This window comes from Triticum aestivum, chromosome 3D (assembly GCF_018294505.1).
Source record: "Triticum aestivum cultivar Chinese Spring chromosome 3D, IWGSC CS RefSeq v2.1, whole genome shotgun sequence".
NCBI lineage: Eukaryota > Viridiplantae > Streptophyta > Magnoliopsida > Poales > Poaceae > Triticum > Triticum aestivum.
In genome coordinates, this window is record NC_057802.1 from 157,822,367 (window position 1) to 157,835,253 (window position 12,887).

The 12,887-nt window shown below is 43.8% G+C and overlaps 1 protein-coding gene across 1 annotated transcript; it reads left to right on the forward strand.

The window, feature by feature from the left end:
* The first annotated feature begins 1,845 nt into the window (after positions 1-1,845).
* Positions 1,846-2,208, forward strand: LOC123074411 (uncharacterized). The gene is made up of 2 exons (XM_044497270.1): positions 1,846-1,891; positions 2,018-2,208. Exons 1-2 carry the CDS (start codon positions 1,846-1,848, stop codon positions 2,206-2,208), a joined length of 237 nt encoding a protein of 78 aa, XP_044353205.1.
* Positions 2,209-12,887: the final 10,679 nt, after the last annotated feature.

The following is a 12,887-nucleotide window of genomic DNA, read 5'->3' on the forward strand; positions in this document are numbered from 1 at the left end:
AAACACCTAGTGCGCGACATATGGCAGCGACGTGCTCTTAGCCTATCTTCAAGTGACCCTTGGGGAGGTTGGGAACGAGCGCTCTTTAGTTAGTTGCTCTCCTATTTATCGCCTTAAGGAGTCGTCAAAGAAGTCTCACTGAAGGTTCGAAGTAATTGGGCCAACCCGTTCAGGCGCGCTTGCTAGAGAAGTCTCGCTCAAGGTTCATAGTAACTGGGTCGGCTTGTTCGCGCGCTCGCCAGAAGAAGTCCGTACACTTATTTGAATTTTTTAAATACTTGTTCAACATTTTAGTACTTATTCGACATTTTCCAAATACATGTTCAGTATTTTTCAAATACTTATTCGACATTTTCCAAATAAATGTTCGGTATTTTTCAAATACTCGTTCAACATTTCTTAATACTTATTTAATATTTTCAAATACTTGATCAATATTTTTAATACTTATCTAACATTTTTCAATAATTGTTTAAAAAATTTCAAATACTCATTCAAATACTGGATCTACTTTTATAATAAGTATTTAAAAAATTTGAATACTTGTTCAACAATTTCAAATATTCGTTCAACATCTATTAATACTTATTCAACATTTTTCAAATGTGTTTTAGAATAGTGTTTTTTGTATTATATATATATATATATATATATATATATATATATATATATATATTGAAAATTACAAACTAAAGCAAAAAACGAGAATAAAACAGAAAAATAAAAAAAGGCTGTGGCCTCCCGTGCAGCGAGAAATAGGGGTGCCCCTTTGCGTTCTGCAAACCGGCGCACAATATCCTCCGCGCTTGGGCCGACCCATTTCCTTTTCTTTCTTTTTTTTGAGGGAATTTCCTTTTCTTTCTTATTCTGTTAAAAGAGAAAAAGTGTGGGCAGAGACGGAGCCGAACTTGCGATGTCAACCTTCCCATAGCGCGGGCGAACAACTAGGACATTCCACTACTTGCGTCTAATAACTTCGTCCCCTAAACAATAAAAGACTAACTTCGTTTTTCTCCTTTTATTATTTCTCCAGTTCGCGAAGCCCCTAGTTTTGGGAAGCATCCCAAACCGTTTTTCATTTAATTTTTTCCTTTTTTTTTCTTTCCTTTTTTCTATTTCTTTTTTCTTTTGCAAAAGAATGTTTTATTATGTTTCACAATTTAGTTTTAAGAATTGAAAAAAAATTAAATTCGTGAACTTTTTTAAAGTCGTGGATTTTTTTAATTCCTATTTTTTTAATATCCATGATTTTGTTTAAAATTCATGAATTTTTTTCAGAATAAATGAACTTTTCAACATTGATGAACTTTTTATCAAACAACAAACTTTTTATCAAAACTGATGAACTTTTTCCAAAATTGATGGAAAGTTTTCAAAATCGATGAAGTTTTTGTCCAAAATCTATTAATCTTTTTTCAAAATTAATGATATTTTCCAAATTTGTGCACTTTACTTCAAAATTGATGAACTTTTTTTTTCCAAACTTGACATACCTTTTTCACTTTTCTTCAAAATTGATGAACTTTTTTTCCCAAAATCGACATACCTTTTTCAGAATAGTTGAATGTTTATCAAATTCATGAACCTTTTTTTATAATTCATGAACTTTTTCAAAATTTGATTAACTTTTTCAAAAAATCAATGATATTTTTTGAATTCAATGAACCTTTTCAAATTTCTAAACTTTTTTACCATGTTGGCGAACTTATTTTTATTGCGAATCCATGATCTTTTTTTTAAAGAATTGCTATTTAGTGGTAAGTAGAAGCAAACGCCTATCACTGCATTCCCTGATCCGAAATTCAGAACTACCTCAAGAATAGAGAATCAAGCGTGTGTAGAGACATGGCAACCTGCAGATTCCACATCGCCTGTGCCCCCCTCCTCGTCTGTAAGTAGACAGGTCCAATTCTTGTTTTAGTGGCAGTTTTTTCGAACCATAGCAACTCATGCTTTGAAATGGATTTATAGTAGTATTTTATATGTATAACTGTGGTTCGTGGATTCATGTATTCAGGTGTCATGCTGCTGGGAAAAAATCAAGAGGGCATGGAAGCCGTGGCTTGCCATCAGTACTGCCTGGAAGTCGACTACATAACCTGCCCGTCCTCCGGGTCAGAGAAGCTCCCGGCGAGGTGCAACTGCTGCATGGCTGGCAAAGGCTGCACGCTCCATCTATCCGGTGGGATCAACCAAACTTGCAATTAAATCAGTTGAGGTATTGTTGTAACTTCATGTCTTCGTATAGAGTATATGTATGAACGTGTGTCTGTACTATGTTAAAAAATAATGTAATTGACGGTACAAGAAATAAGATTGGCGAAGGAAGTGACCAATGAACAAGACAGTGCATTCTGGCAATTAAAAAATGAACATGCAGAGTAGAGCAACTACCACAAGCTACATGCCTGAGGTGCAGGAGTGCTTTAGATTAGCGATGGATTAACGAGCTGCTTGACTTGTTAACGCTTGACTCGTTCAACTCGTTATGCTTAATGAGTAGAAAACCCTGCTTGCTCTGTTTGTTTGAAACTCGTTAAACTCGTGAGCGCTCGTTAACATATATTATTGATTGGATTAATTAGATTGAATAGATGGTCTGAGGTGCTACGTAATGTTGTCATGCAATGTAGAAATGTGTGTTATGTTGTACTAACGAGCTTAATGAGTTGCTTGTGAAACTCGTTAACTCGTTCGTTAAGCTTTGCCCATTAAGAATCAAGCTACGAGCTCTACGCTCATCAGGGGCGGACCTAAAGAGAAAATGACCTGGTGTCCTAGCATATGATCACTCATATTTTTATCTAAAGATGGGGTGTCACACATTATTTTACACGTGAAACTTACAAAGGAAACATCCACTATTAGAAAAAGGGTCAAATGTCAAGCACATTAGTGTCGGTTTGCTTTTGAGCCGGCACTAATGTGTGCATTAGTGCCGGTTCCAACGGCTAGCCAGCCGCTTTCATTAGTACCGGTTCGTGGCCGACCTTTAGCACCGGTTCGTGCCATGTACCGGGCCGTGGCACGAACCGGTGCTAAAGGTCGTCCTACATAAGCCCTTCGTCCACCTGAGCTCGGTCTGTTCTTCCCCTTTCCCCTCTCCTCTCTGTTCTTCCCCTCTTCCTCTCGAGCTCATCACACATTTTGCCCAAAATTTGTCAAGATTTGAAGGCCCCATCCATTCAAAATGATCACAAAGGTTAGCAACTTTGTCCTTTCATCTCTCATTGCTAGATTAGCTCTTGCAATGCTTTGTATAGTGATTAATTTATGAGTTTAGTAATTTGGTAGAAAATATATGTGCTAGTATTTGATTTATATGCAATTTGTGGTCAAAACTAACACTTAGTTTGCATATGTAGGTGTGGTTTACTTAGTGCCTTCTAAATCTCCGTCGTAACCACAGTCGATCGCCCGCACCGTTCCGTCGCCGGCACCACCTTGTGGTGAGCCTCTTGTTCATGAATGTTTTACATTACCAAATTGATGTTTGTGTGATTTGGATATATAGTTACTCATATAATTATCTTACCCGTACGTTGTTTGTTATACATAGTGCCATGGTTTTGATATCCGTCCCCGTCGTCCCTCGCCCTTGTTATGATTCGGATGTGGTATATTCTCTTTTAAAACTAGTTGTTGCATTTCGTGTTTATGACAAATTATGCCCATCAAGTTGACATAGATATTTTTGTCTAGGAGGTTTGTGAACCGAAAATTCCAGCCGACCCTATTGTCGAGAGGTTAAATTTAGTTGAAAGAGAAAACGAGTATTTGAAAGAAAAATTGAAAAGAATTGAGGGGGAGAAGATGGAATTGGAGTTGCATGTTGCCGATGTCGTCGATGATCACAAGATCAAGATGGAGAAAATGCGCTTGAAGATTAGAAAGATTAGAAAATATGCCATTGATAGTGAGGCTTGGTATCATTATGCTGTTGGATCAATTGTTACCTTAGTTGCGATCTTGATCGCATTTGTTGTTGCATTTAAATTCTTTAGTTAGAGAGTTATTTGTTTGTTGCATTTAAGTCTTGTATGAACTTTATGTATGAACTTGTATTAATTTGGTCTATTCGGTGTTGTGTAATGAAGATGAGCCGACAATGGATGTACGATGACCGATGCTCTCCCGAGTTCATTAATGGCGTGCAAACTTTTCTACTTGCGGCTGAGGCAAACAAGCGGGCGGATGGTTTTATGCCTTGTCCATGTTTAGTCTATAAGAATGATCACAATTACTCTACGTCAAGAACCATTCACGTCCACCTGTTTAAGTCCGGTTTCATGCCCCACTATAATGTTTGGACCAAGCACGGAGAAAGAGGGGTTGCGATGGAAGACAATGAAGAAGTAGAGGAGGACGACAGCTATCCTGTCCATGGGTTCCCTGAATACGATGATACAACAATGGGGGAAGAAGCTGAGCCGGCAATGCGGGAAGAAGCTGAAGAAGAGGCATCAGATGAGCCCGCTGATGATCTAGGTCGGGCCATTGCCGATGCAAAGAGAAACTGCGCAAGTGATTTGGAGAAGAAGTTGCTGCGCATGTTAGAGGATCACAAGAAATTGTTGTACCCGAATTGCGAAGCTGACAAGAAAAAGTTGGGCACCACACTGGAATTGCTGCAAGGGAAGGCAGAGAATGGTGTATCTGACAAGGGATTTATAAAGTTGCTGGTAATGATAAAGAATATGCTTCCAAAGGACAACGAATTGCCCGAGAGTACGTACGAAGCAAAGAAGGCTGTCTGCCCTCTAGGGTTAGAGGTGCAGAAGATACATGCATGCCCTAATGACTGCATCCTCTACCGCGATGAGTACGAGGATTTGAACGCTTGCCCGGTATGCGGTGCATTGCGCTATAAGATCAGGCGCGATGACCCTGGTGATGTCGAGGGCGAGCGCTCCAGGAAGAAGATTCCTGCCAAGGTGATGTGGTATGCTCCTATAATACCACGGTTGAAACATTTGTTCCAAAACAAAGAGCATGCCAAGGCGATGCGATGGCACAGAGAAGACCGTAAGAAAGACGGAAAGTTGAGAGTACCCGCTGACGGGTCGCAGTGGAGAAAATTTGAGAGAAAGTACGGGAAGGAGTTTGCAGATGACGCAAGGAACGTATGGTTTGGTCTAAGCGCAGATGGCATTAATCCTTTTGGGGAGCAGAGCAGCAACCATAGCACCTGGCCTGTGACTCTATGTTTGTATAACCTTCCTCCTTGGTTGTGCATGAAGCGGAAGTTCATTATGATGCCAGTGCTCATCCAAGGCCCTAAGCAACCCGGCAACGACATTGATGTGTACCTAAGGCCATTAGTTGAAGAACTCTTACAGCTGTGGAATGGAACAGGTGTACGTGCATGGGATGAGCACATGGGGGAAGAATTTGACCTAAAGGCCTTGCTGTTCGTGACCATCAATGATTGGCCTGCTCTCAGTAACCTTTCAGGACAGACAAACAAGGGATACCGCGCATGCACGCACTGTTTGGATGATACCGACAGTATATATTTGGACAATTGTAGGAAGAATGTGTACCTGGGACATCGTCGATTTCTTCCGAGCAGGCATCCCGTAAGAAAGAAAGGTAAGCATTTCAAAGGTGAGGCGGATCACCAGACGAAGCCTCGCCACCGTACTGGTGCTGATGTACATGATATGGTCAAGGATTTGAAGGTAGTCTTTGGAAAGGGTCCTGGCGGACAACCTGTTCCGAATGACGCTGACGGACGCGCACCCATGTGGAAGAAGAAATCTATATTTTGGGACCTGCCCTATTGGAAAGATCTAGAGGTCCGCTCTGCAATCGACGTGATGCACATGACGAAGAATCTTTGCGTGACCCTGCTTGGCTTCTTGGGCATGTATGGGAAGACAAAAGATACACCTGAGGCACGGGAGGACCAGCAACGTATGCATGGAAAAGACGGCATACATCAAGGTCATGCCAGCTACGCTGTTACCAAAGAAGAGAAGGAAATCTTCTTTGAATGCCTGCTCAGTATTAAGGTACCGTCTGGCTTCTCGTCGAATATAAAGGGAATAATAAACATGGCAGAGAAAAAGTTCCAGAACCTAAAGTCTCATGACTGCCACGTGATTATGACGCAACTACTTCCGATTGCATTGAGGGGGCTTCTACCGGACAACGTTCGATTAGCCATTGTGAAGCTATGTGCATTCCTCAATGCAATCTCTCAGAAGGTAATCGATCTAGAAATCATACCAAGGTTAGAGAATGATTTGGTGCAATGTCTTGTCAGTTTCGAGTTGGTGTTCCCACCATCCTTCTTCAACATCATGACGCACGTCCTAGTTCACCTATGCGAAGAGATTAACGTTTTGGGTCCTGTATTTCTACACAATATGTTCCCCTTTGAGAGGTTCATGGGAGTCTTAAAGAAATATGTTCATAACCGCGCTAGGCCAGAAGGAAGCATCTCCAAGGGCCATGAAAATGAGGAGGTCATTGAGTTTTGTATTGACTTTATTCCTGACCTTAAGCCGATTGGTGTTCCTGAATCGCGGCATAAGGGCAGACTGGATGGAAAAGGCACGCTAGGAGGGAATCAAAAAATATGTATGGACGGACATTCTCTCACTGAAGCACACTACACAGTTATACAGAATTCCGCCTTGGTGGCTCCGTATATGGACGAACACAAGAATTTATTACGCTCCAAACACCCGGAGCGGTCTGATGACTGGATTACACGTGAACAAACCAGGAGTTTCGCGGGCTGGTTGCAGACACGTACCATGCATGACGCCTCTATTGAAGATGACCTATACTCGCTGTCCCAGTTACCATCTTCGAATATAATGACTTTCAAAGGGTACGAGATAAATGGTAATACATTTTACACGATCGCCCAAGATAAGAAGAGCACCAACCAAAACAGTGGTGTCCGCTTTGATGCAACAACCAAGACGGGAAAGGAAACATATTATGGTTACATAGAGGAGATATGGGAACTTGACTATGGACGTGGTTTGAAGGTCCCTTTGTTTCGGTGCAAATGGGTCAATATGACACGATATGGGGTAACGGAAGACCCACAGTATGGAATGACAACAGTGGATCTCAACAATCTTGCGTATGCAGACGAACCATTCGTCCTAGCTAATGATGTGGCACAGGTTTTCTATGTGAAGGATATGTCTACCAAGCCGAGAAAAAGAAAAGATAAGGAAGAGAAAGCATCATACGATGAGCCAAAGCGCCACATAGTTCTTTCTGGAAAGAGAAACATCGTGGGAGTGGATGACAAGACAGACATGTCAGAAGATTATGAAAAGTTTGATGAAATTGCTCCATTCACAATGAATATTGACCCGAGCATCCAGTTAAATGATGAAAATTTTCCATGGCTACGGCGCAAAGGGACACACGCGAAGAAAAAGTTTCACACCCAAATATCTGGGAAGTGATCGGCTTCACTATCATCACTTTCTTCTGTGTTTCACACCCAGGAGGGAATCTCTGTAATAGTTAGGGTAGTTATGTGTTTTGGCATTTGAAACGCGAAGAAATTTTATGTGCAAACAAATTCTTTCATGCATTTACTGATTTTTTCAGCTAAATGACCCTGAAATTGAAAAGCATGTCAAATGAACTCAGAAAAGGTTGAAAGTTGGCATGGTATCATAATTTCACCCACATAGCATGTGCAAAAAAGTAGAGAGGGTTACCGCAAAAACTGGATGCACTTCGTGTACAAAATGGACAATCTCTTTCGAAGTATCAAGATTTCGGATGAAAACTCATCCGTTTCAAAGGCATTTCATTTTTTAAATAACCTAAGCATTACCAAATTGAATATAATGATAAAACACACTAATATTAAACATAAGAAAAAAGAATCCCTGAAAAATCTATTTTCAAAGTTAAGTTATTCACAAACTAGTGATTCACACAAATTTCAAATAATTCAAAATGTAAACTATTCAAATTTGTAAACTACCGGCACTAATAGAAAGTTTGTAATTTTTTGTACCTAAAGCAAAAATATTCACAAAGAAACTCTAAATACAGCAAAAAACAACTCAAAAATAAATAAAACAAAAATAAAGAAAGCAAAAAAATAAGAAATAAAAAAGCCCGCCTACTGGGCCAAAGCGGCCTGCATATGACTAGAAACCCAACCTGTTGTTGGGCCAGGATGCAGGCCCGCAAAGGCCCAGTAGGCCCACAAGGCAGCACAGAACATTTAGGCCCAGTAGGCCTGCTTTGGAGAGGAGCTCGAGGGAGCTATAAACCAGTGCGGGCACCCCTCGGCTAGCGAGGTGGGACTAAACTTGCCGCACCGCACCTGCGCCAGCGCACCCCCTTTAGTACCGGGTGGTGGCTCCAACTGGTACTAAAGGGGGGGCCTTTAGTACCGGTTGCAGCCACCACCCGGTACTAAAGGGGTGCGCTTCCCGCCGCTTGGCCTGGCCAAAATCGACCTTTAGTACCGGTTGGTGGCTCCAACTGGTACTAAAGGCCCCTCCTATATAAACAACACTTACGAAAATTTCGTCAGTTTTCTCCCACTTCTCTCTGCTTCATCACCGCCGCCCCGTCCCGCGCCGTCGCCGCCGCCGTCGTGCCGTCCCCGTCGACTCCGCGCCGTCCGCGTCGCTGGCCCGTCCCCATCCCTGCACCGGCCCGCGTCGCCGTCGCCGTCGCCTCGACCTCGCCCGCGCTATGAGCCTCTATCCCCCCTCTCCTCTCCCTCCAATCGAAGCCGCCGCGCGCGCCGCCGGCGCCGTCGCCTTGGCTCGCCGTCGCCGTCGCCTGCACACACAACACATACACACACAGACACACACACACACCATACACACACATACACAATTTTTGTTCTGTTTTTAGTTTTTAGTTTTTCTATTATTAGTTATTAGTTTTTAGTTTTTTTAGTTTTTTTTGTATTAATGTATAGAAATGTTAGTTATATATAAATGTTAGTTATATATAGAAATGTTAGTTTTTTCTGTATTAATGTTATAGAAATGTTTGTTATATAGAAATGTTAAAGAAAAATTAGTTATACAATTTTAGTTATAGAAATGTTAGAAATGTTAGTTTTAGATATGGTCGATTTTTTTTAGTTTATTATATTTTTAGTTATAAAATTTAGAATTTGCATATAAGAAATCACAATCTAATCATTTAAAAAATGTTACTTTACTTTCGCGGCATATAGTATTTGTTGTCGACGATGCCCAGCCCGCATCCTCGCCGTCGACCCGTTCGCGACGACGTCCTGCTTCAGAGGACCCATGTCCGGGATGGGGCTCCGCCGGGCTGGCACTGGGAGGTGCTACCTGGAGGGGCGCGACGCTTGGTGAGGAACCCGGCCTCGGGTCCCGTCGTCGATCCTGATCTCCTTTGGTGGCGTTCGCGTGGGCCACATTCGGTGCAGAGGGAGCCGGCCCCGCCAGAGGTGGTGCGTTGTCGTGTCCGGGAGGAGGACGAGCACGTCCATCGCTACATGGCTGCTATGGACGTCAGGTTCTCCAATACCTGGCAGGTTCTTTGGGCAGATGACCGGAGATATGATCCTGTGATGGTTCCTTGTCTTTGGGTGTCCACCGCCCGCGCCCCAGGAACCGCGAGTGGCCTAGATTCTTCTATAGTATTCGATCTTTATTAGCTACCTAGCCAGTGATGTATTCAAGATTATATATTATTCGAGATGATGTATTCGAGATTATATATTATTCGAGACGATGTATTCGAGATTATATATTATTCGAGATGATGTATTCGAGATTATATATTATTCGAGACGATGCATATTATGTACTATATGATTCAGTTTTTCCTTATTGATTGCATCCATGCATTGTAATTTGAATACTAAATTGTTTTATATTTCTTCGGTATTAGTTAAATAAAAGCTATGGCGGACAATACCGGCAGAGAGGGAGAAGAGGCCCTGTTCGAGATCATACGCAGCCCTAGCAGGACAGATGATCTGAATGAGGCAAATGACGACTCACAATATCTGAACAATATCGGGGAGGGTGATAATAAGATATTCGATCTCGACGACCGAGCTGATGAAGTCATGAACTATGATTATGATTATGATGACGCAGACAATCATTATGATGACGAATACAATATTGATCTTGAAATAACAAAGACTACCGGCGAGGTATATTTATATAAGAAGGCATCTAGTGATCATCACATGTTTTTTTATTTGAAGATATATTAACGAATCGATTTTTCTTCTTTCAGCCCTCCGGATCGAGCAAATCTGCTTCTACAGACAGCAGGAAAAAGCGCGGCCCGGGCAAAAAGTTGAAGGAGGGTGTAAAGTACAACATCGATTCCATCAAAGCTAGTGGCGAACCCCTCACGCCTAAGAACATTGCAAACAAGTTCGTTCGTTAGTGCGGAGTTCTTGTGAAGGACCAACTCTCGATCTCCATTCAAGAATGGAAAGAGCCAAAAACTAAACGCCCAGATGTTACTTGGGTTGACGACAGAGCAAAACAAAAGCTTTGGGAATCTCTGATGAAACATTTCACCCTACCAGATTATTTTACTGATGTAGATGTGCAGAAAGTCAAGGACGCTGCTCTTAAGAAGATGGCAATTGCATTCAACACCCACAAGAAAACTGTATGGGCCAACTACCTCGCTGCAGAAAGGAAGACTCCAGAATTCAAGGGAACACTGGAGAAGCAAAGAGAACACTGGCCCGCTTTCGTGAAATTCAAGGAATCAGAATTATCTAAGGAACGGTCGAAAAAAAACAAGGCCAATGCCGCAAAAAAGACGCAGTTCCATAGGCTGAGTCCAGGTGGCTACGCGGTGGCAATGCCTAAGTGGGATAAGTCTGAGCAAGAGATGGAGGATGCAGGGGTCACTCCGGTTACTAGGAGCTGGCCCCCCAGGTGCAGAACTTGGTTCTATGCGCATGGGGGGGGGCGTTGGACCCGAAGACAGGCCTGGTTTCGAAGAAGGCAAGTCTAAAAGGAGCAGAACAAAAGTTACTTGACGCAATAGAAGATGCTTGAAAGGGGGTGTTCACGCCCAACAGAGAGAACGACGAGCTTACACGTGCCCTGGGAAATCCTGAACACCCGGGAAGAACACGAGGCAAGGGCGTTATTCCCTGGTATGAGGGCTTTTCGGAATGGAACGACGACTACAGGACCCGTGCAAGAAAGAAGATGGAGGAGGAGAAGAAGAGGAAGCTGGAGGAGGAGCAGAGGAAGCAGGACGCGGAACGCCTTCAAGGCCTAGAAGCAAGGCACGCGGACTTGGCACTCAAATTCCAGCAGCAGCAGCAGCAGATCGACTCACATAGCCATGAAAGGGGGTCTCGGCAGCGGCAACAGCAAGCGGATGATCATCCAACATTGGATAGCACCGTTCCATCCATGCCGAGAAGCAGCGTTGGTTCTGCCCTGGGCGACGCACTGCTGGATACATACCCTGTGGATGACATCATAGAGAACACTAACTGTGAGCTACACTTCAAAATGAAGAACATATCCATGAAGGTGGCGGACGCCGTTGCTTTTACAATTACCCCCGAAGCAACCTTCCATTGTGCCCAGATTCCAGAGGGCTATGCTCGTGTCTTGGTTGATGAGGTGGTGGACCCATATTCGGGGCTAGATCTTGACATTCCTGGAGGTGACGACGAGCACACACTGGGAGAGGCCATACATCGTATCATCCTATGGAGAAAGGATTGCATCATCTTTCGAAGTCCACCGACACCGCGTCTGCCGACTCCTCCTCGAAGTCCGCCACCGTGTCAGCAGACTCCCGCTCCTCCAAGTCCACGAACGCGTGAGCAGACTCCTGCTTCAAGTCCGGCACAGCGTCAGGCCACTCCTCCTGTTTCAAGTCTGACACCGTGTCAGGCCACACCTCCTGCTTCAAGTCCGGCACAGCGTCAGGCCACACCTCCTGCTTCAAGTCCGACACCGTGTCAGGCCACACCTCCTGCTTCAAGTCCGGCACAGCGTCAGGCCACTCCTCCTGCTCCAACTAAGCCACGTCAGCCATCTCCGCCGCCTAAGCAATCACAGAAGAGACACGCCGCAGCTATGGTGCATAGCGGTACGAGTCGAGGTAGTACAGAAAGTACAGACGGAGACAAGCGATATAAATATGGTCCAAGCAGCCTCGCTCCTCTTCCTCAGAGGCCTTACGACATGACCGATGAGCAAAACGATGCAATAGTGCGGGCCGAAGTGGACGCTCATTTTCGACCGAAACCGGCAACACCGCCGAGGGAGAAAGTGCCTGAGGAAAAGATTGACCACTTCATTCGTATGGCTAGACCACCAGCTCCCAAGCCTGTTGACTCAGACTATGAGCGCCAAATCAGGAAGGCACATCGAGCACGACTACAGAAAGAAGCGAGCTCGAGCTCGAGCCAACAAGCAGTTGACAAAAAATGTGGGAAAACCGTTCCCCAGCTGGGAGAACAGGCGACGCAACCGACCCCCCCCGCTTGTTGTGCCAACAACACATGAGAGTACGCGCGCCCAATATTATTGTGGGCAAACCATTTACGTTCCCGAGCTGGGCGATGTGGTAATAACCGAGGAGCATATAATGCAGGCTGAAATGCTCAAGATCACTGTTGGACAACTCCTCGAGATTGAGCCCATGTCTCCGCTTAGAGAGGAGGAAATAAAACAGAAATATGTCCGGGGCCAACCTTTGGTCGAGCCAGACGAGGTCAAGAACCTCCCAACGAGAATGTATGAATTGCATCAGTGGTACATGAACATTACCAAGATTTCCAATCGAGGGTCCCTCATGGTGAATGACAAGGAGGAGCATTACTTCCATGAGAAAGCTGTGTCCGTTGAGTATTCAGAACTATTTCAGTTATTCAATTAAGATGCACTCGACAAATC